A 21,847-nucleotide genomic window follows, 5' to 3' on the forward strand; every position below is an offset into this window, starting at 1 on the left:
CACACCTGGCTGGACTACATGTTTAAATTTTAATGTTGACCATAATGGACATATATGAGTCTATATATACATATGATGTTTATAAGAAAAATATATAATTTCTTTATTGCTGTGGAACCATTGACCTATGACAACAAAAATCAATTTTAAAAATTGTGTAAAATGCTTCTCAAATAGAAACTTACAAAGAATGACACTTTTTCCACTCTGAAGATTTTTTTTTTTTTTTTAGATTTAAAATAAGTAGAGTAAGGAATTATAGCAATTATGCTTTTTATTTCCTAGACAAGAATTTTTTTCTTTATTACGATTACATGAAATGTTTCTGTTTTCAGAAGGAAATCTACTACTTCACATTTTTTACTTATATTTTTGTGCTTACATATCTTTCCCACTATTCCTAAGCTCAGCATCTCTAAGGGACTTCAAAATAGTCTCATTGTTCTGATGGGCAATTCACTTAGTTCCCCAACTTTGAGCTTCCTGTATGCATACTTCTTTCCCAAAGGAAGTTAGGGCTGTTAATCTTGGAATATTTATTAGTTTACTCCAGTGAATTCTCTCTACAGAGAACATTCCCTCACATATTGATATGTGTGACTTGTACCACATTTCACTTGGGTTGGGACTCAACTGTCTAATGAGAGGGGACAGGACACAGAATGAGAGGGTGACTGTTTTTAACAAGGAACACCACCTCCACTCCTCAACCGCTGAACATGGAAAACCCGGCCCAGAGAAAGCGATTCCTTAGGAAGCACCATCACCATCATTTCTTGGATCCTGAGGGGGTCTAGCTAGGCAACCGGACAGTGATTTCCAGGCATCCTCTCCACAGTAGACACCATGAACACATGACTTTGAAATGTGAACTTGGTATTTAGATTTTTATCATTTGTGTTTGACCTTTTATGCTATGTGATTTTAGATGGAACTTTGAAGCCAACATTTCTTTTTATCTAATATTCCATTAATATCTTTGAAAGGCTTTCTTAGTAGAGAATGCAATATTTAAACTTGCCAGTTTAAATAAATCATTTTTACTTATTATTTTTATGTGTGTAATTATGATTATTATTTATTTTTAGTGTGCTCTATTCGCAGTGTTTATTCTTCACTATAGAACCAGTTCAAAGTTGTTATTATTAATAGCTAATAATTATTAAGTACTTAGCATTGTTCTAAATGCTTCTATGTATTACCTCATTAAACCCTCCAATCCACATTAATATCTTTCTCTATAAAAAGTGGGATTTAAAACTCAGTGAGATTTTGTTGACCAGCTCAAAACTACACAGCAACTACGTGGAAGAACTGAATTTCAAGTACAAATGTTTCTTTCTCAGTTGCCTAATTATTATAAAATTACAATACATTCTACTATTAGCGCTTTAAATAATTACATAATTGTTTAAAAACAATGGAAATGAAATTATTCAAATCACCAAAAACTCATAAAATTATAATGATGTACATCTAGCCAATATAGCTAGTATTTGAAAACTCTCTGAAATACAAGGAAAATTTGCTCTCTTTCTTCCTTGCTCCTCTACAAAGGGAGTGGAGAAATATGTTCACCATTGTCACATCCCAACAGAGGTCCCCGAGATGGGGTAAGTTTCTATGGTGCAAGCAACCCAATAAAGCCAGCAGCATGGATCAGTAAGAAAGAAAAGAGAGTGATGTTCCTCTAAGCCTTTGATTCCTAGAGGGAAAAGCCACAGGTGAGGAAGCAGAGGGGACAGGTTGGCAGGGCTGGCTCATGTCCCTGTTAAGTGTCCCCTGCCCTTGCAGTCCTTACCCAGCCATCCTCACAAACTCAGCTGTGTCGGCAGGCAAACAACAAACCAAATCTCAAACACCAGCCATTATAAGAGACTAAAGGCAGAAGAAAAACATCTTACAATGAACAGTTCTAACTCCATCCTCGGAAGGTTGGTGTGCAGATATCCTCTTACTCAGAAGTCTGATAAAATTTGAATTTGGTTACTTCACTGGAATGTTCCAGCTAGCTCTTAAAAAGAGAGTCCTGATGTTATTTCAAGTCATTCCCGCATTTTATTAGGATAGTGATTTATAATTCTGGTTTTGAAATATCTTCTCATATCTCCAGTTATCTCAAAAAGATGCCATAAAGTTTTCAAAACGTCCCCAAAGAAAAATGTTGAAAACCTCTAGAGAGCTGTAAAAATAATTCCTCCATTTTTCTCTTTCCAGGATTACACAATGCCAAGCTACAAACTCATTTATTTTAATATGAGGGGGAGAGCAGAAATTATTCGTTACATATTTGCATATTTGGACATAAAGTATGAAGACCACAGAATAGAACAAGCTGATTGGCCTGAAATCAAACCAAGTAAGTAGCACAAATAATAGTTGATGAAAATGTAGGGAAAATATGTTTCCAGAATGCTTCTTTAGGGAAATGAAAAAATAAGAATTTTAATTTCACATAGCTTTATATTGAGAAACAGCAGTTCAGACAAGTTAAGTAAATGCTTGTGACCCAGAAAATTTCCTATTCAAGCTGAAAATACAAAATCACAGAAAGAGAATGTACAGATAAGCCAATACGAAGTTTTGTCGGAAGAGCTGAAATGGGGAGGATGAAATCAATGTTCTTGACAATTGGAGTGGGGCGGGCTTGCTAGGGGATCCCTCTAATGTTTTGACAGTGGATCAGATGTGCTGCTTTAACAGAAAACCAAACTCAGAATGTCTTAAATAATAAGGAAATGAATTGTACCACATAACTGAAAATCCAGAAGTAGAACAGGCTTCCAAGGATGGCTTTATCCGTTTTCTCCCTCTGTGTGTTGGCTGCATCCTAAGGCCGGTAGCCAGTGTCTGCTGCAGTTCCAGCCTCACAGCCTAGTACGACAATGTGAAAAAGAGTGAGAGAGAGAACTGCTTCCTTAAGTGGTCCCCGAAGAATGAAGGAAACCGTTCCCAGAAGGCCTCAGCAAACTTCTCGTGTCTCACTGGCTCAAACTGAGTCACATGTCCATTTCTGAATCAGTCACTGCAACGGGGATGGATGGGAAGAGCCTGACAACCAGCGAGGCCCCCTCTGAAGCTGGGGATGGAATCAATTCTTATGAGGCGTGTGACTATATAAGAGAGGGGAAGGTATGCAAACAAAACCGGGATCTGTTTGATTAGAGAAAAGAGCAAATGAACAAATTGGGCAGGTAACCCAATCAAAACATGCTACTTAGCATTCAGGATAATGGGGAAGAGTTGGAAATATCATTAAACAAACAACAGTGTGTGGTTCTCAGAAAGCTGTAAGTCATCTTCTAGATGCCTGCCATGTTATCTAGGCATACTAAATATTAATTATATGTCTAAAATCCACATATTTATGGCTGGATTATTATTAAATCACATAAAGATGAAGAAAATAACTACTGAGAACTTGAAGACTATCTGGCATTTGGTAGATACTCTGCAGACTATTTCATTTATATTCTCTAGCATGCCTACATGGAATGTCTTATTATTTCTATTTTCTAGTTGGGATAACACAGAGTATATGTAATTTTTTCAAGTTCACAGCCCTAGCAATTTTCAAACACAGGTCAATCTGATACTATGGCCCAAGTTTCTTGCACTAGATAATGCCAACAATAATATCATGATAGATGGTATATTGACAATAAATATTGCTACATGCCTTTTGGAAACATGAGCTCCTTAAAAGTCACTCTCTTATCAGAGAATTCTCTGGTGAAATAGAATCTTTTATTTTCTGTTCTCATGAAACTTTGCCATTAATATCCAAATGTTTCTTCCAATATCAGAATTTCTATATGAGGTTTTTAATTATGTGAACATAAAACAGGTAAAAATTAATTTTTAATTTTTAATCCAATTAAGTCAAGATGGGTTACAAGTTGTAGAGAAAATACATATAACAAATTTCACCTTTTAGATGTTTTTAAAATAAGTTTTTTGAGTGCCTCATACCCTATTTTACCTTAATTTTTCATTATGTTATTGAAAATGGGACTGCTGTATTTTCTTAATATATTTATAGAGTTGAAAGGGACCTTAAAGTTTGTGATGGCTAGGATAAAATTTCAAATAACAAAGCAAGAACACAAAAATGGTTTACAAAGGGTAAAAATTTATAACTTTTGCATAAAAGCCCAATTATATACACTATAAGTTTTTTTTAATATATATGGGAAAGCAATTAAAATACTAAAATGGTTATAATTATGCAGTAGAACTATTTTTATTTATCTTCATTTTTGAATTTTTCTATATATTGCTTTCTGACAAAAATATAATAGGTCTAGATAACAAAAGACTTACAGGTAAAATATTAATATATCTGCTATGACTCTGTCCTATATTTGTATAAATAAGCTTGCTGCTTTACTATATACATCAAATAGTCCCTCATCAAAAAAAGAATTTTACTAAATTCCCCACCATAAGTCAACATGTAAGGCAAGCTCTCCATAGTACTCAGATTATGGCTTTAAAGAATAATTAATGTGGCCCTTGATTAAGGCCTCAAAAATTAATGAAGCTTTAAAAGAAAGGTTTGTTGTTGTTTTTTAAAGATTAAGCAGTAAGCATATATAAGTATATGAGATAATATATGGTATAATATATAGAGTTTCACTGTAAACCTGGGTTTTTGACCTGGTTCTGTCATTAACTTTATAGCAGGTCTTCTAACAAACAACTCTTTCTTTTTTTAAACTTAACAAATGTAAAGATTCCACTAGAGGATGCTTAATGTCTCTTTTAGAATAAATACTCAACAATTCCATTACTTTAAAATCATACTTTCTTTCCACAATTGTCAGTAAAAAAATGGAAGTATTGTAAGTCTTGATTTCATTATGGAAGTTGATTTCTTTGCTCGTTTTATTTTAAGCTCTTCCATTTGGCAAAATCCCCATTTTGGAAGTTGATGGATTTAATCTTCACCAGAGCCTAGCAATAGCAAGATACTTGACCAAACACACAGGTAATCTGTTTATTGTATTTTAAGTGTACTTTTTTGGTGTACAGGACGACCCTCCAACCAACCGAGTCACCTGGTTAGGGCTTGTCATGAGAACTTTTAAGATCTATTTTCTTGCCTGGCTGGGTATGCTCAGCAGTTGAACATTGACAGGATCCAGGAGATCAGGGTTCGATTCCCGGTCAGGGCACATGCCTGGGTTGTGGGCTGCAGCCGATCAATGACTCTCTCATCACTGATGTTTCTATCTCTCTCTCCCCCCCTCCTTTCCTCTCTCTGAAATCAATAAAGATATATTTAAGAAAAAAAAAAGAATGTAGGTGCTTGTATAACAAGAGAGAAAACAAAACAAAAAATCTATTCTCTTAGCAACTTTCAAATATATAATACAGTATTATTAATTATATTCACCATGCTGTATGTTATATCCCCAGGACTAATTTATCTTATAACTGGAATTTTGTACCTTTTGACTGCTTTTACTCATTTCACCCAGCCCACTCTCCCCTTTCCCCTCTCCCTGGCAATAACCAACCTGTTCTCTGTATTGATGAGTCAGGTGTTTTTTGTTCTGTTGTTTAATATTCTACATTTAAGTGAGATCATACATTATTTATCTTTTTCTGCCTGACCTCATTTGGAAGTTTTTATCCAGAAAGCTACATAACTATAGTTATAAGTTTGGGAAGATTATTCTGGCCATACTTTGTATGACTGAGGAATGCACATTTATATGTCATTAAAATAGTTCAGACAGCAACAGAAAAGGAGTGAGATAAAACAAGAAATGTTGTGGAGACAGATGCATCATATGAACCAGAAGATAGATATTGGCGTGTGGAGGGCTGTAAACCTGAACAAGAGGGTAAGGGCCAGGCATGTGACAGCCCGGACACGGTTTGTTCTCATAGCTCCCCCCTCTCCCCTTCCCCCTCTTTGAAAGGAAGGGAGGGAGGGAGGGAGGAAGACAGTTTCTTCGCTAGCCGTACCCTTTTCAATGTCTGTCTTCTCCAGTCGGCCATAAGTGACACGCAGGCAAGGCATTGATCTCTTTTGTTCACTGCTGTAGCCCCGGTTGGGGCTGATCCACAGTTGGAGCACAGTAATTATTTGTTGGATGAATAAAGAAGGAAGAGGTGGTTTGAGGTAGGATGTGATGACTCCCTTTTGGGATTTTGTTGAAGGAAGTTCAGGGACCAAAAGGATACACAGCAAACAATCCAAAAGAAGGGGGAGCCCATGGGCCTGGACTTTAGGACTAAAAGTGTTGATAAGGAGTCATCTGCATAAAATCGATAGCCAAAGCCTTGGGCATGGAAGTCAAAGTAGGGATGAAAATGAGTGAAAAGGTCCTGAGATGTATTTGGAGGGACTTTTCAAGGTCAGAAAGAAGAATCAACCTCTGAATATCACACACACGAAATACAGAGTTTACAGAAGGGCCCTACCTCACTGAAGCATTTCTCTCCCTTTAACAGCTTCACTGAGGTGTGATTTATGTGCAGTTGACCCATTGTCAGTATACAGAGCCTTGATTTTTAGTAAATACATACAACTGTATAAAAGCCATCTATCTTAGAATGCTTCCACACTGGAGTTTTAAATTGACACAAGTGAGAAAATATTTAGGAAGACTAATGATTTCTTAGCAAAATGACGATTAATGAATGACAAGAAAGGAAAAACCCCAGTAATGTGATCGGTTTGCTATTGCTATTATTTTAAACTTATAGTGTCTAGGAACGAATGTGCTTGACAAAAACTGTCTGTAAAAATGAAAATAATTCTTTTTACAAAATAAATGAAAATGTATATACAGGTTATTTATTGTGGCATTGCTTGTAAAGGCAAAAGACTGGAAGCAAACCTGATCAGCGGAGGGTAAATAAATTGTGGCATCTCTACTGAAGGGAATCCCATGGAGCTGAAAAAAAAAAGCAAGGGTGCCCTTAAGTGACTTGGAAGGAAAAATCTCTAGGATAGATGGGAGAGGCACATACTGAGTGGGTATTATCCTTATTTTCATAAAAATACAATGAAAAAATACAAAAGAACCTAATAAAAGAAATTAATAAAAAATATGGTAGTGACAGAGCAAAATGAGGTATATGGGGCCCAGGTGGAAGTTACTCTTCATTGGATACTGTTTTATGTTGTTTTGAATTTTTGAGCTATATGAACATATTGCCTATTAAACATTAATGTTTTAATATAGTAAATTTAGTTGAACACATTTGTGGACATAAAAATGCCTCTCTCTGTTCCACAGATTTAGCTGGAAAAACAGAACTGGACCAATGTCAAGTTGATGCTATTGTGGACACATTGGATGATTTCATGTCACGGTTTCCTTGGGCCGAGAAAAAACAAGATAGAAAAGTAACGTGATGAGTTTGCTATTGCTGTTATTAACATAGTCACTTGCCAGACATTATGTTAGGTGCTTTTTAAGTCCTTTTTTTAAAAATCAAAATTAGACAAACCTAGAGTTTTAAAATGTCAATTATGTTAAAAAATTTAAAACAAAGTGATTCTCTGCCCTAACCTCTTCACAGTACCCCCTAAGATGCAATCCTCTTTTTAACCCTGTTGGCTGTTTCTTTAGGATTTTCACATCTTCATATTTCTATAGGATATGTAAAAGTCGCTTAATCACTAATTTTAGATTCTATGGACTTATTATAGTAATACGAATTTATCTCTTACGTAGTCATGCTCTCTGCTTCCCATTCCCCCAGAACTCCCACTATAGTTATATTAATTTTTCTGGTTAAATCAGTATTCGGTGATTACATTAGCACCCCCATGCAAATGCTATACAGCCCTGTGCATTGTAGTACACTTTGATAATATTTCCTTTCTCACTTTTCCTCTCCAAAGTTAGAAATTGTCTTTTTGCATGTGTTTTATTCTTGTTAAACCTTTCCACACTATCCAATAACCTACCAGTACAATTTTCCACAGAGCCAATGAGTAATCTATTATTTCCATTATTTTCTTGGGGAGATCTGCCAGAGCCTTCCAGGGTTCTCTGTAGAGCTGTCTCGCTTTCCTGCTCCGCCGTCCGTCACCCTTCCCTTCACTGCCATCCCCGGCATGTGTGCCTCTTGAGTTGGAGTCCTGTCTCCTGGATGCCGTCCTCTGTTTTTATTTCCTCCCTTGTTTATTTGGGGCACATCTTCCAGTATCCCAAAAGTTAAAACGAAGGCTTGATGATAGGAGATAAGACGGCAGACGTTACGGATATGTCCCTCTTTTGTGTCTCTGGTTTGGTTGCCCCAGACACCTGGTGCCCAGTTATCACCCTGGAATCTTTGTTATCATCTTGGATGCTTCTCTTGATCACTTCCTGGGCGCATTCTCCTGTTTTCTGCCCTTGTTTTTGTGGAGCAATCCTCTAATAGCTTACTGAGCATAGGAAAAAGAGTGGGGCCTTATTTGTCTGGAAATGTTTTTACTTCATCTTGATACTCGGTTCAAAATTTGGCTGGATATAGAATTCTATGTTGAAAGTAATTTTTCTTTAGTATTTGGAAAACACTTACCTATGGCCTTCTAGCTATTGAGAAGTCTGAATCCAATCTAATTATGGACCTTTTATATGTGACCTATTTTTTTCTTTCTCTAAAGCTTTTTGTTCCACACGCCAAAGATCCCACTGATTGGCTGTCTGTCACCTAATGTGCTTGCCCTTATATATTTCTCTATTTGGTACCTTCTATGGTCACCTCATGGAGGAAAATATTCCTTGAGTGTTTATGATAAGAGTAACATTGTACTTTTATATTAGAATAACAATGCTCTTACCTACTACCTACCTCAAAAAAAAAATTTCAAAGGACATAATCCAAGCTCATGAATAAATCATATGAAGGGAGAATATGTTTCAGAAATATCGCAAATAGCTACAGACTGTCTGATTAATAAGCAGAGCCTGCCTAGTACACAGTGAAAACTGCAGGATTGTGTTTCATCCCCTAGTCTCCTTGTAGTGGGTGGCATTGCTGCCACCTTGTGGTCAGGTAAAATTTTCAACAGCAGAATATTGATGCCGTCAAGATGGATAATGAAAATAGTGCTCTTATTACATGTGCTTTAAAAATCTATCAAATATGGCCCGGCTGAGCGTGGCTCAGTGGTTGAGCGTCGACCTAGGATCCAGGCGATCAGGGTTCGATTCCGGGTCAGGGCACATGCCTGGGTTGCGGGCTGCGGCCGATCAATGACTCTCATCATTGATGTTTCTATCTCTCTAACCCTCTGAAATCTCTCTATCCCTCTGAAATCAATAAAGATATATTTAAAACAAATTTAAAAAAAAAAGAAAAAAAATCTATCAAATACACATAAATATAAATGTTTTAGTATTGGTTGCTAATAATTCCATTTTCAGTTTTAAGCAAATTAATTTAAATTTAATTTGAAAGGCAAAATATGTCTCTGGATGTTGGTGACCCTGATAATCTTTGATCTCACCACTAGCATTTCTTTGGTTATGCCATGTACCTGTTTCAGTTTCCCCATCTGAAGAATGGGGGTGTGGGGTGGGTGTGCAATTCTTTTAATTCCTCTAAGAGCCATTGGATAGAATACTACAGCAATGACTTCTCAGGGTGAAAAAAACCCCTGCCTTATAACTCTCTGGAGGCAGTAGGACGTTACAGAGTCCATCAAATATAACAGCAGCTGTCTAGGATCTATAAGAAAATTCATTTTAAAAATACACACACAGCGGGGAAAGGATGTGTAATCAAATTTCATCTTCTTTATGTTATTTTGATGAGTATTCTTTAAAATAACTCTTAAATATTAATGAATATGCAGTTTGGTTATTAATTAGACTAAGATGATTCACCAAACACATAAAGAGAACTTGGGCTAAAGGAGAAGTCAATAGCACAGAGGTGAGATTTTTGTTTGGCACTGCATGTACACAGCACCGGTGCATCTTAGGTTGTGGAAATGCGCATTAGAAAAAGTAACCAAATTTCCCAGGTGAGCACACAGGAGTTTCAGGAAAGCTGTCCAGCAGTTACATCCCATTCCGTCAGCTCCCTCCATTTTCTAGCTATCCTGGGACAGCCAAGTTGGCCCTTTCCTTTCCAACTGATGCTGAGCTGAGCTGAGCTGAGCTGCAGGAAGTGCCCCACAGCTCTGGGCCCATTGCATCTGCTCAGAAATTGTGCGTAAGGGGAAGGAGAACTCACACAGTTTTGTTTAAAACTATGAATATATTAACCATAGAGAGAAAAACTATGTACCAAGGTGGTATGGAACAGTGGAAAGAATATAAAGTCAAAACAATGACAAGATTTCCAGCTTTAGTTTGTAAAATCTGGCAAATGTATATAGATATTAATGATGCTCTTGCAAATTCTACTCTACAAATATAAGGCATTATGTCATAGTAATCTATATTACCTCGCTAAGTCAGAATAATAACAGGAAGTAAATCAGCAAACTGGTGAGGTAGTTAACCACTACCTGACTTACCTTAGTCAAGGCTGGATTTTATTACAGGCATACCTCAGAGATGTGGGTTTGGTTCCAGGCCACTGCGATAAAAGGAGTATCTCAATAAAGCAAGTCACAAATGTTTTGGTTTTTCAGTGCATATAAAAACTATGTTTACATGATACTGTAGTCTATTAAATGTGCAATAGCACTATGTCTAAAAAAACAATGCACATACTTTAAGAATACTTTATCGCTAAAAATTGCTGACCATCATCTGAGTCTTCAGTGAGTCATAATCTTTTGCTGATGGAGGGTCTGACCTTGCTGTTGATGGGTGCTCAACTGATCAGGGTGGTGGCTGCTGAAGGCTGGGGTGGCTGGGGCAATTTCTTACAGTAAGACAACAATGAGCCCTGGCTCGCGTGGCTCAGTTGGTTGAGTGTCATGCTGTGTATCGAAAGGTCAGGGAACATGCCCAGGTTGCGAGTTCAGTCCCCAGTCAAGGTGCGTGTGGGAGGCAACTGATCGATGTTTCTCTCTCACATAGATGTTTCTCTCTCTCTCTCCCTTTCTTCCTTTCTCTCTAAAATCAGTAAAAACATTAAAAAAAAAAAAGACAACGATGAAGTTTGCCACATTAATTGACTCTTCTTTTCACTTGAACTTTTAGAGGCCAGTGTAGGATTATTAATTGGCCTAATTTCAGTATTGTGTCTTAGGAACTAGGGGGGCCCGAGAAGAAGGAGCGGGACTGGGGAACAGCCGGTTGGTGGAGCAGTCAGGACACACGACATTTATCAATTATGTTTGCTATACTGGGGTGCAGTTAAGGACACCCCAAAACAGGCATAATAGTAACATCAAGGATCACTGATCACAGATCAACATATCAAATATAATAATAATGAAAACTTTAAAATGTTGCGACAATTACCAAATGTGACACAGAGACATGAAGTGAGCACACTGTTGGAAAAATGGCACCGCAGACTACAAACCTTCAATTTGTAAAAAATGCACTATCTGTGAAGAGCCATAAAGTAAAGCGCAACAGAACAAGTATGCCTGTATAGGTCATTTATATTAATATATACACTTTTAATAATATTTTTTTGGTTTGACTTACATTTCATATCCAGGATACAAATCAGCCAAAATGTTCATATATAAACAAACACTTCTTACCAAGAAATAGGCTGTGAATAAATTATTTGATCTTCAGAGAATCAAGTAAAAACACAAAGATAATTTTTAAAAAACGGATGCATCTGTTAATTTTTTTCTAAGGATGTTATTTGGTTTTAATATTATCTTACATAGTGTAGCAAAAGGGGACACCTAGATGTTGGGTTTTGTAGATATTCAAAACAAACAAATCTCATACTAAGGCACAATATCAAGCCAAAGAGAGAAAATCCATAAAGGCCTGAGACCGTATGATTCATGATGGAATACTTCTGTTATGTGCAGAGGTGAAATGAAAGGCTGCCAAACTGGAGAAATATAGCTTTACAAAATAAAATTAATTTCTTTACCTTCAGTTCTGTTAACAACTTTAAAGGGACTGAGGCTAAGAAAATGGGAATTTTATAAATGCAAAAACATAATAGAATCATTTTTATTAACAAAAATTAAGATAAAAATCACAAAAAGATTTTACAAGTAAAATATTTAGTCATCATATAGAAAAAAAAGTATAAGAACTGGTGACAAAAGTATTTATTTTTTAATCCATTAGTAGTAAAGGATGACTAAGATCTGTAGATCATTAACCTGAATCGCCGTGAGGTCATGTATTAAGAAAACAAAAAGACCCAACAACACACAGCTCCTTCTCTTCCCTTCTGAACTCACGTGGAAAAATAAAGAAGAAAAAATCTACTTCCTCTTCAAATCATATTATTTATTTTTCTTTCTACTATCCTTAAAGTGATCCTTTTTTCCCTCTCTTAGGAGCAGATGTTTAATGAGCTACTTACATTTGAAGCACCTCATCTTCTGCAAGATTTGGACACATACTTAGGGGGAAAAGAGTGGTTCATTGGTAACTCTGTGAGTATGTTTTACATCTTAAAAAAATATAAGTAAATATATATATTTATAAGTAAATATATATAAATATAAGTAAATATATATATATCTCCATATGTATCTCCGTACATGCACACGTGTGCGCATGCGCGCGCGCACACACACACACACACACACACACACACACACACACACACACATATAAAGATAAACCAAAGACATAAAAACTTACTGGAAAAAAAGTGTTACCCATAGGGAGGGAGGAGGAGAGAAAAGATAAAAACTAAAATTCTTTGAATAAACCTTTTTTGGTGGACTTAACTTTGAAACCATGCACTAAAATATTTTATATAATTCTATAACAATAACAAAAACATTTTTAAAAGCTATCACTGCAAAGCAGAAGTGAAACAAACCTGTGTCAAACTGGTACACAGAGTACGTACTCTGTTAGTGAGGAACCACTTTAAGAAACAGCATCATCTGTAAAACAGTAACTTGACTATACATCTCATAGGTATACTCTTAGGACAAAAAAATAAAAATTGTATATCATCTTTACTAATTACATTTTTGGTGGTACTGGTACAGTGGTATTATTTTTCTGATATTATATCTATCTTGTGCGGTAATAAGAAATTGCACGGATGTCATTGAGGAGCAAGATCTTCAGGGTGGGAGAAAGAAGACTGAGATGTAAGACCAAGTGAGGTCAAGTGAACGCTCTATTTCTGAATGTGAACGAGATGCAACAGTATAAACTCATGATGTACTTTATCTTAGGATAAAGGAAAATGCATTTAGTATCCTTTTTTTAAATATATCTTTATTGATTTCAGAGAGAGGAAAGGAGAGGGAGAGAGAGAAACATCAAGGATGAGAGAAGCACTGATCGGCTGCCTCAAGCCTGCAACCCAGGCAGGTGCCCTGACCAGGAATCGAACCCCGATCGCCTGGATCCTAGGTCGACGCTCAACCACTGAGCCACACCCGGCCGGGCCATTTAGTATCTTTTTTAAAAAATATACCTTTATTTCAGAGAGAGGAAGGGAGAGAGAGAGAGAGATAGAAGCATCAGTGATGAGAGAGTTATTGATCGGCTGCCTCTCGCACGCCCCGGTCTGGGGATCGAGCCCGCAACCCGGGCATGTGCCCTGACCCTGACGGGAAATCGAACCGTGATCTCCTGGATCCTAGGCCGATGCTCAACTGCTGAGCCACACCAGCCAGCCTAGTATCTGTTTTTCTTGAATCGATGACCAACAGTTGTCCTGGGCACCCGTAAGACCAAGATTCTGGTCTTCAAATACTGAAAGAAACCAGGGCTTCTTGGAGAAAGGCACATCCTCAATTTGGGGTAGGAAATGTAAAAGATGAACTGAGAACTCGTCAAACCAGAAGGAAATAAATTATCAGAGACAACTGGGGTTGTGTCAAAAGGTCTCAGAAATCAACTCAAAGAGGCTCCTACTGGCCAAAGACAATTCAAGTTGCCATAAGGTTAACTGCAATGGGTTGAAACAAATCAAAATGAATGAATCTGTGAGCCTGACAACCACCACTACCACAACCAAACACACATACACACACCCAAACCCCCAAACCAAAGTTTCACTGGTTATTTTTAGAAGATGCTATGGAGCCAAAGCATTATTCTGAAAACCGTTAAAAACAAACTGAAAAGTAGGGGGTTTGAATAAAACCAGTTATACCTCAAGATAACAAAATTGATGACCAAACTTTGTCTTCATTGAAACATTTCAGTTAATAAGTTAGAAGGAGAGATTAAAATAAGATCTCACCATTTTCCCACCCCTGATGAATGAATGGATCTAGGCATTGAATATCAATAATTGTTAATATCATAAAAAGTGAAACCACCAGATATTACGGACCAACTGACAGAGGAACACACCTATGAGGTAGTTATGCCAAAAAAAAAAAATCAAATCTATGTCTGATTTAGGTAGGTCAGGGTCCCTGGCCTTTAAGGAGACTGCGTTCTAGAAGACAAGACACAGACTGCTTTTTGTGGCACTCTTGTGATTTATTGCATCTTTCTGAGTCTTATAGAGGTGACAGAAGCAAACTTTCCACATCTTTATTCAAAACTTCCTACCTCACCACACACCCTGCATTTCTTCCCACTGACTCAATAAGCCTTTCCTAAAATGTTCCTCTCCCTGCCCCACTGATAAACAATTTCCAAGGACTTGAAATATGTTTCTCTTGTTTTGCATTAAAGCTCCTTTGCGAACTTAGCCCTGAGCCCATCTCTCAGCACTCTCCCCTCCTCGCAGCCTTCCAAACACACTGGGGTTTTGTCAGTTCCTCAGACACAAGTCCTACTCCCACTTAAGGCCTTTCCGCTTACTGTCCCCTTCGCCTGGAAAGTTTAATCCCCAGATTGCTGCATGTTTGGGTCCTTTTTATCATTCAAGCCGAGGCTTCAATGTCACCTCTTAAAGGTCTTCCCTCCCTGACTTCCCGAGAGTCCCTGTCACACGGTCCTGCTGGTGCATCACCCCCATCCTCACATTCGATTGGCTTTCTGCTTCTAAAATAAAAGCTGCCTCAGAGAAGGGGCTTCCATCACCTAGACCTGCACGGAGCACACAGTAGGTGCTCCAGAAATGTGTTCACTGAACTCCGAATCTTCTAGCCAGCAGACTCTCCTGGTGGACAGGTGTTTAGTAAGCAGGTTCATAAAATATTAACAGTAAGTGTTATTAAAGAAAGCTACTAGTCCACATTTAAACTTTACTCTTCGAGCCAAAGTAACATCATCCAGATTAGCTTCTAATCACACAGGGGAAATAAAATGTACAAAGTAATAAAAAGTATACAAAGGTAGGCCCAGGCTCTCGTCACCTTGGTCAATCTTAGGGTTCCACGTATAGTCAGACACCCTTCTATTAAGTCTTCTGATGTAATGCAATACAATGTGTGCTAGCCAGAGACCCTAACTGGAGGCTCTGGATTCTCTAGGGACGACTTGCACCCTGGCCCTTTACACCCTGCAGTGTAAAGGACACGTTACACGTCTGTAATAACAAAAGATGACTTTGAATGAAAAAGAAACTATTTTCAGATGAAGACGTTATCCCTTTTCTGTTCAAATGGAAATTTTTGTTTCCTTTAAACTAGGTAACTTGGGCAGATTTCTACTGGGAAATTTGCAGCACTACACTTTTGGTCCTTAAACCTGACTTGCTGGACATCCATCCCAGGCTGGTGACATTACGGAAGAAAGTCCAAGCCATTCCTGCCATTGCGGACTGGATACAACGAAGGCCCCGCACCAGACTCTAGGGGACGCCTGCTGCCTCGCTTTGTTCTTCACAGGGAAGCTCCCATCAGCTAAGAGGCTACATCAGCCCCCTCGGAGGCACGCCCCGCCCCCCACTCCACCAAGACTTTCACTTCTGCCATATTCTGCTTCCTTTTTTTTTTTTTTTTTCTTTTTTCCTTGCACCGGTTCCGACATGCACGCATTTCGGTCACAATAGCTTATTAAATAACACCCCCTCCCCCCGAAATGGTTTGGACTTCAGTGACCATGGTGTATTAACTGTGAGTGATTGCATAAAGTGTAAACTGTGCTGCTAGCTTGTCAGTCCACAAATCACCATGTAAATAAGATGCACAGCAAGACCATGACCAATGATGTCACTTTTTTCAAAGTCTGTTAAAAATTGGTCACTGCACATCTGTCTGTCATTCATGCATAGACAATAAAGTGTCAAGTGTGCCGTGACATCACCTGCTTGTTTCTCAGTGATAAACCATCTTGATATTTTTTGAAAGTGGGTAATTGAAAAAAAGAGCTCACTAACAAAGAAGAAAATACAATAAAGAAATGAAAAGTGATAATCCTGGGGTGAATTTCACGTTGAACGTTAAGTGGAAAGAGCTGACCGTGAGAATGTTGCACTGCTGCAGCCAGGAAAACTTGGTGAAGGCACTTACCAACATCAATGAGGAAAGTGGTTGTGACAAAGATGATGTCCCAGGGGAAGTGAGACTGGTGTGAAACTTCCTATTAAAAGAACAGAGATCAAAAGATTAGAAGACAAGCCACAGACTAGGAGAAAATATTTGCAAGACCTATCTGATAAAAGATTATTTATTCAATAAAATAACCCAATTATAAAATGGACAAAAGACCTGAGCAGACACCTCACCCAAGATATACAGGTGACAAATAAGCATATGAACAGATGTTCAGTATCTTATATTACTGGGGAATTGCAAACAAAAACAATGAGGTACCAATACATACCTGTTAGAATGGCAAAAATTCAAAATACCGACACCACCAAATGTTGGCAAGAGGTGGAGCAACAGCAACTGCTGATAGGAACGCAAAATGGTAGAGATTGCTTGGCAGTTTCTTACAAAACTAAACCTACTCTTACCATACGACCCAGAAATTGCATTCTTTGGCATTTACTTAAAAGAGTTGAAAACTTATGTCCACACAAAAACCTGCACATAGATATTTGTGGCAGCTTTATCGATAATTCCCAAACTTGGAAGCAACCAAGATGCCCTTAAGAGGTATATGAATAAACTGTGGCGCATCTAAACAAGGGGATATTATCCAGCATGAAGGAAAAAAAATGAGCCATCAAGCCATGAAAAGATGGGAGGAAATGTAAATGCATATTACGAAGTGAAAGAAGCCAATCTAAAGACTGCATACTGGCGCTCCCCCTTTCTGAGCACACCTGCGCCTGTCCCTTTCCCCTCTTCTTGCCTCCAGGCCTCTTACCTTTGCCCTTCTCTCTCCTAAGCTCCAAAGGCCCTTCCCTCTGCCTCTGTAACTTGTATCCTGCCCCTTCACAGCCCAGCTGGCTCACTTCTACTTCTGTAACTTTGTAACTTTCTTTTATAATTTGAAAAAACACACCAACAAAGTAAAATGACTGCATATATAGGATTCCAGCTATTTAACGTTCTGGAAAAGGCAAAACTATGAAGACAGTAAAAAAGATGGTTTCCAGGGGCTAAGGGCGAGGGAGGAATAGGTAGGGTTCAGGGGATTTTTAGAGCAGTAAAACTGTTCCGTGTGATCCTACAATGGTGGATTTGTCAAACCCATCAAATGTACACCACCAAGAGTGAACCCTAACATAAACCATGGACTTTGGGTGATTATGATGTGTCTGTGTAGGTTCATGTCTTAACTACTACTGTACCACTGTGGTGCCAGATGTTGATAGTGGGGAGGCTGTGCGTGTTGGGGGAGGGTATATGGGAACTACTTTCTGCTCAATTTTGCTGTGAACCTAAAATTCCTCTAAAAAATAGTCTATTAAAGAGAAAAAGAACAGGGGTATTTTGTGACATTGAAAGAGCAATAACATATTGAAAGCTGATCCAAGGTTAGGATTATGACCACTTGTCAAGGTACTAAAAAATGCTTCCAGTGATACAGGAGGGTCAAACTACTCCTGATATTTACAAAAATAAAACTTTCTCAGTGTTTCTAGTGTTTTATAGTGTACTGAATGGTTTTACTACTTATTTACTTATAGAAGCAATGTGTTTAATGTGACAAAACTTTTTAAACGTCATGAAACCATCACTTTCTCCAATAATTAAGATTTTGCAAATTCCAACTTGGCATCATTTTTAGTCCCACACTATTGTGGAAAACAAGAAGTGCAAGTATAACGAGATCGTTGAAATAGAAGTCTGTAAATAACTATATTTGACGATTGTCCCTAACCCTTTTTAACCATATATTATTGGAACATCAAATTTGAGTTCAATTTACATGTTAATATTAGTATTGGATTACCTAATTTCAATATGCCATGTTCTATAAAAACAAAATAATGAAATAGATGGTTTTACACTTGAAATACAGGGCAGCAGAAGGAAAACATAGTTGAGCAGCCAGAAAATGGAAAAAGAAAGCCTAGCTAAATATAATCTTAAGGTGCTTCCTTCCCTCCCAACAATGTCCCATGAAATGGGGGGAAAATGTTAAGTATATATATTAAGGATTACACATAAAAATAAAATGTATTTTCTTATAGTGGCTGTCAATAAATGATAATAGGTTATAGGTGAATCTCACTACAAAGTATTCATGTCATCAAGGCAGTCTAAAGAGAGTGTATTTCACAAAATAGATTTAAATAATACTCTAGATAACGCAGGAAGTAACTTTTCCTCCCTCTTATGCATGTTCATTTTCCTGCATGTAATTCCCCTCTGATAAGCTTTAATAAAAAAAAAATTTAGTAAAATACAATGCTTATCTAAAATTATGAAAATTCAAAATAAGATGATCAGTCCCACTTGTTTACACAAATCAACTCAAATATGCAGTCAATTCAAATAATGCAGTCACAGCAGGTTTTCACAAGGAAGTGTTTCATTTCAGTCACAGCATCACCTTAACCTTCTGGTCATCTTTTGTTGCTGGAGGACAATACATTCCATTATCCATCCTGTACCCAAATTAAATGTCTCCTCACTGAGAAAATGAGCAAGAGAGAACATGAGTGAACCAGAACAGAAACTGAATTGCCTATTATAATCAGAAGAAAACCCAATACATTTTGGGAAGAGTTAAAAAAATCAATTTCTTAATTTCATGGACCATTTAAGGATCCTGCTTAAGGTCACACAAATGGAAACCAAATCTCCTGACACACCTATCTAACCACTATACAGTAACACCAACAACTAGGAACAATATTATGTATTAAGTATCTGCTGGCATAAAGTTAAGTCTATGGGGTCAGGAATAGTTATGAAAACACATAAGGTATGTCTTCTATCTCTGTGTGACTTAACACTAAAAAAGGAAAAGTTGCTTCTGTTGGTCAAGATATTACTCTTAACCATGGACTCCTATGCCCTCTTTATTAATGGATTATATTTACTGACATCAGCTCAATGAAGGGACTAACGAGAATAGATGCTAAGTAATAAACTCCAGTTTGAGGAACAGACAATATAAAGTACATAATATGATCTCATTTGTGCTATTTTTTATTTTTAAGGGTAAAGGGAAAGAGGGTTAAAAACTATTAAAAAGGGTGTGAAAATACAACTTAAGATCACAAATATTTTTATTAAGCCCAAGACATAATAAAGCATTACAGGGAGAACCCAACTACATTTCATTAAAGATAAAAATATGGATTTAACAACAACAAAATAGCCTATCACTGAAGATACATTAATACAGAAAAGTTATGAGAAATCCATTGTAAGATTTTAAAAGGTAATAATCTCAAAAATTTGACATAGTAATTTGGGTACTGCGATGCAGGAGATAGTAATAATATTTGCAGATTCCTTTTAGCCCCCATTATACTAAAATAAATGGAATATGTTCAATACACCATCAAGGTTGGGTATATCTACTGAGTCAAGAGTTTCCGGAGTCCATAATATCTGAAGGATCACTATAAGAGTGAGTTTCATTAGCCTCTTAACTCCAGAGGACTTTATTACCTTAGCATCTTAGCAAGTCAGGATACCTGGAAAGTATAATCTCCAATAATTAACAAATTTTTGATTTATAAATAACTTTATTTATAATGGTATTTACATAAAAACAAAACACATGAAACTCACAAGTTATACAAAGAAACTGATGTGTAATAAAAACAGCAATATAGACTGACAGGCAAAAATTTAAAGAAAGACTTAATAAAGAGTTAAATATCAAGTAGACAACTTTACTTCTAAATTTCACTTTGTCACCCACACTGAATTGGAATTGAACAATGGCTCTCTCTTCAGGAGGTCCTGTACCGGAATTTCTGGAAACTGGTAAATCATATTTTGATAAAAATGTAAAATTAATGACCTATTTCCATGCAGTACCTAATGCTTCCTTAATATGAAGTCACATTCAGTCTGCTTTGAAGTGAAATAGCCTGTTAATCTGTGCCACCAGGCTAGACAAAAATGTCACCAACATTTTGCTGATGTGTGGAGATGTGGCAGAATGAACTACTATTTAAAGAGTAAAGAGAACTGGAGTAGAAGTGACTGGGCAACAGTTTCAAGAGAAGCAAAAGCCAGGAAAGGGGAAATCAATGAAAACATGCACAACAATAGGCAGGGTAATATGCACAATTAGTGCAGTTGGGAAATGAACAGAAGGAATTAATTAATCCATGGAGCAAGGAAAGGGCTTCTTTAGTTACTACTCACTGGAAAACAACTTAGTGCCTAGCCAAACAAATGTGTTTTAACAGAAGTACTTGGAAGGACCTGGGGATGTTAGTATATGGAATGCCACATTTAAATTCAGGTTGAGTTCTTGTTGACAGTGGTGAACATCTGCTTCAAATAGCAATAAAATGAAAGTTATATAATCTATACAGCTGCATTCTTTAAACTAACGTAACAAAAAGAACTTCAAATGAGACAAGCAAAAACAAGACATAAGCATTGTCAAATAAGGCACATGTAAAAATCTACACACATTATCCAGTGAAAGACAATATATATATATTTGGAGGTAGAAATAATTACAAAAATACTGACATTTCTAAAGCGTTAGCATATTTGTTACAAACAATCACCAACTAATCCCCATTCAGAAAACTGTTTTGTAAAATGATTATTCAACATCTTTAGGACTACATATTTGTGGCTTTTATTGATATTTCATATATGAGCATCGGGAGAATTCAGTTAGTGGCAAAAAAGTTGTCCATACTATGAGAAATGTAATATGGAAATTATAAAAAGTTACAAATGTTCATAAACCCCATGGTCATCATAATGTAAATGTCCTTGAGTGCACCAAGTTGATATTTCCTCATCAATCAGGAATTCACAATTCTTATTTCAGAGGCCCATTGATGTTTTTAGTAATGTGGCTATGTCTGCTGGCATGCTCCCTTCGTCTCCTGTAGGTCAAAAAGTGGCATTAAAAATTTAATAAAAATACTTTATAAAATATATTCTTTCTCTCCAATTTTCTCTACTTTGGTGAATTACTAATCATCTTTCAAGTCCCAGTTTGCTTCAGTGTCATTTCCTGTTAAAAGCCTTTCTAAATTCCTCTGTGTATTAAGGCTACTTCCTCTGTGCTCATGCTCATATTGACAGAACAGCATCTATAGGCTATGTTTCTGATTTGATATAGACTTCTAGATACACAGATAGTTTGGGTCAGATCCTATTCAAATCCACACAGTATTTGCTCCTCAAGTTTGCTAAGTGAAAATGTTTATATAATGAACTAAATAGTGAAAACAAAAACAAAGCTCCCAAATCCCAATCAAACAGAAATCATTTCATCTACACCCTTATTTTGAGTCACTAACTTAGACTTAACTGACACATCAAAACAAAATTTGAACATAGCATAACAGTCAGGATTAAAGT

The 21,847-nt window shown here is 37.0% G+C and overlaps 2 protein-coding genes across 5 annotated transcripts in view; one reads left to right on the forward strand and one right to left on the reverse strand.

Annotated features, from left to right (window-relative positions):
* Positions 1–2,223: 2,223 nt before the first annotated feature.
* Positions 2,224–15,787, forward strand: HPGDS (hematopoietic prostaglandin D synthase). Its single transcript, XM_016206326.2, has 5 exons — positions 2,224–2,359; positions 4,898–4,990; positions 7,257–7,366; positions 12,398–12,496; positions 15,623–15,787. The coding sequence occupies exons 1-5, from the start codon at positions 2,227–2,229 to the stop codon at positions 15,785–15,787; spliced, it is 600 nt and encodes a 199-aa protein (XP_016061812.1). The 5' UTR covers positions 2,224–2,226.
* Positions 15,788–19,548: 3,761 nt separating this feature from the next.
* Positions 19,549–21,847, reverse strand: part of SMARCAD1 (SNF2 related chromatin remodeling ATPase with DExD box 1) — an 82,121-nt gene continuing 79,822 nt past the window's right edge. For all 4 annotated transcript variants that reach the window (XM_016206006.2, XM_016205989.2, XM_016205997.2 and 1 more), the window contains one exon: positions 19,549–21,366. In XM_016206006.2, coding sequence (XP_016061492.1) covers positions 21,305–21,366 — 62 coding nt within the window. In that variant the 3' untranslated portion in view covers positions 19,549–21,304. The remainder of the gene's footprint in view (positions 21,367–21,847) is intronic.

The sequence above is a fragment of the Miniopterus natalensis genome, chromosome 1 (genome assembly GCF_054644295.1).
Source record: "Miniopterus natalensis isolate mMinNat1 chromosome 1, mMinNat1.hap1, whole genome shotgun sequence".
Taxonomy (NCBI): Eukaryota; Metazoa; Chordata; class Mammalia; order Chiroptera; family Miniopteridae; genus Miniopterus; species Miniopterus natalensis.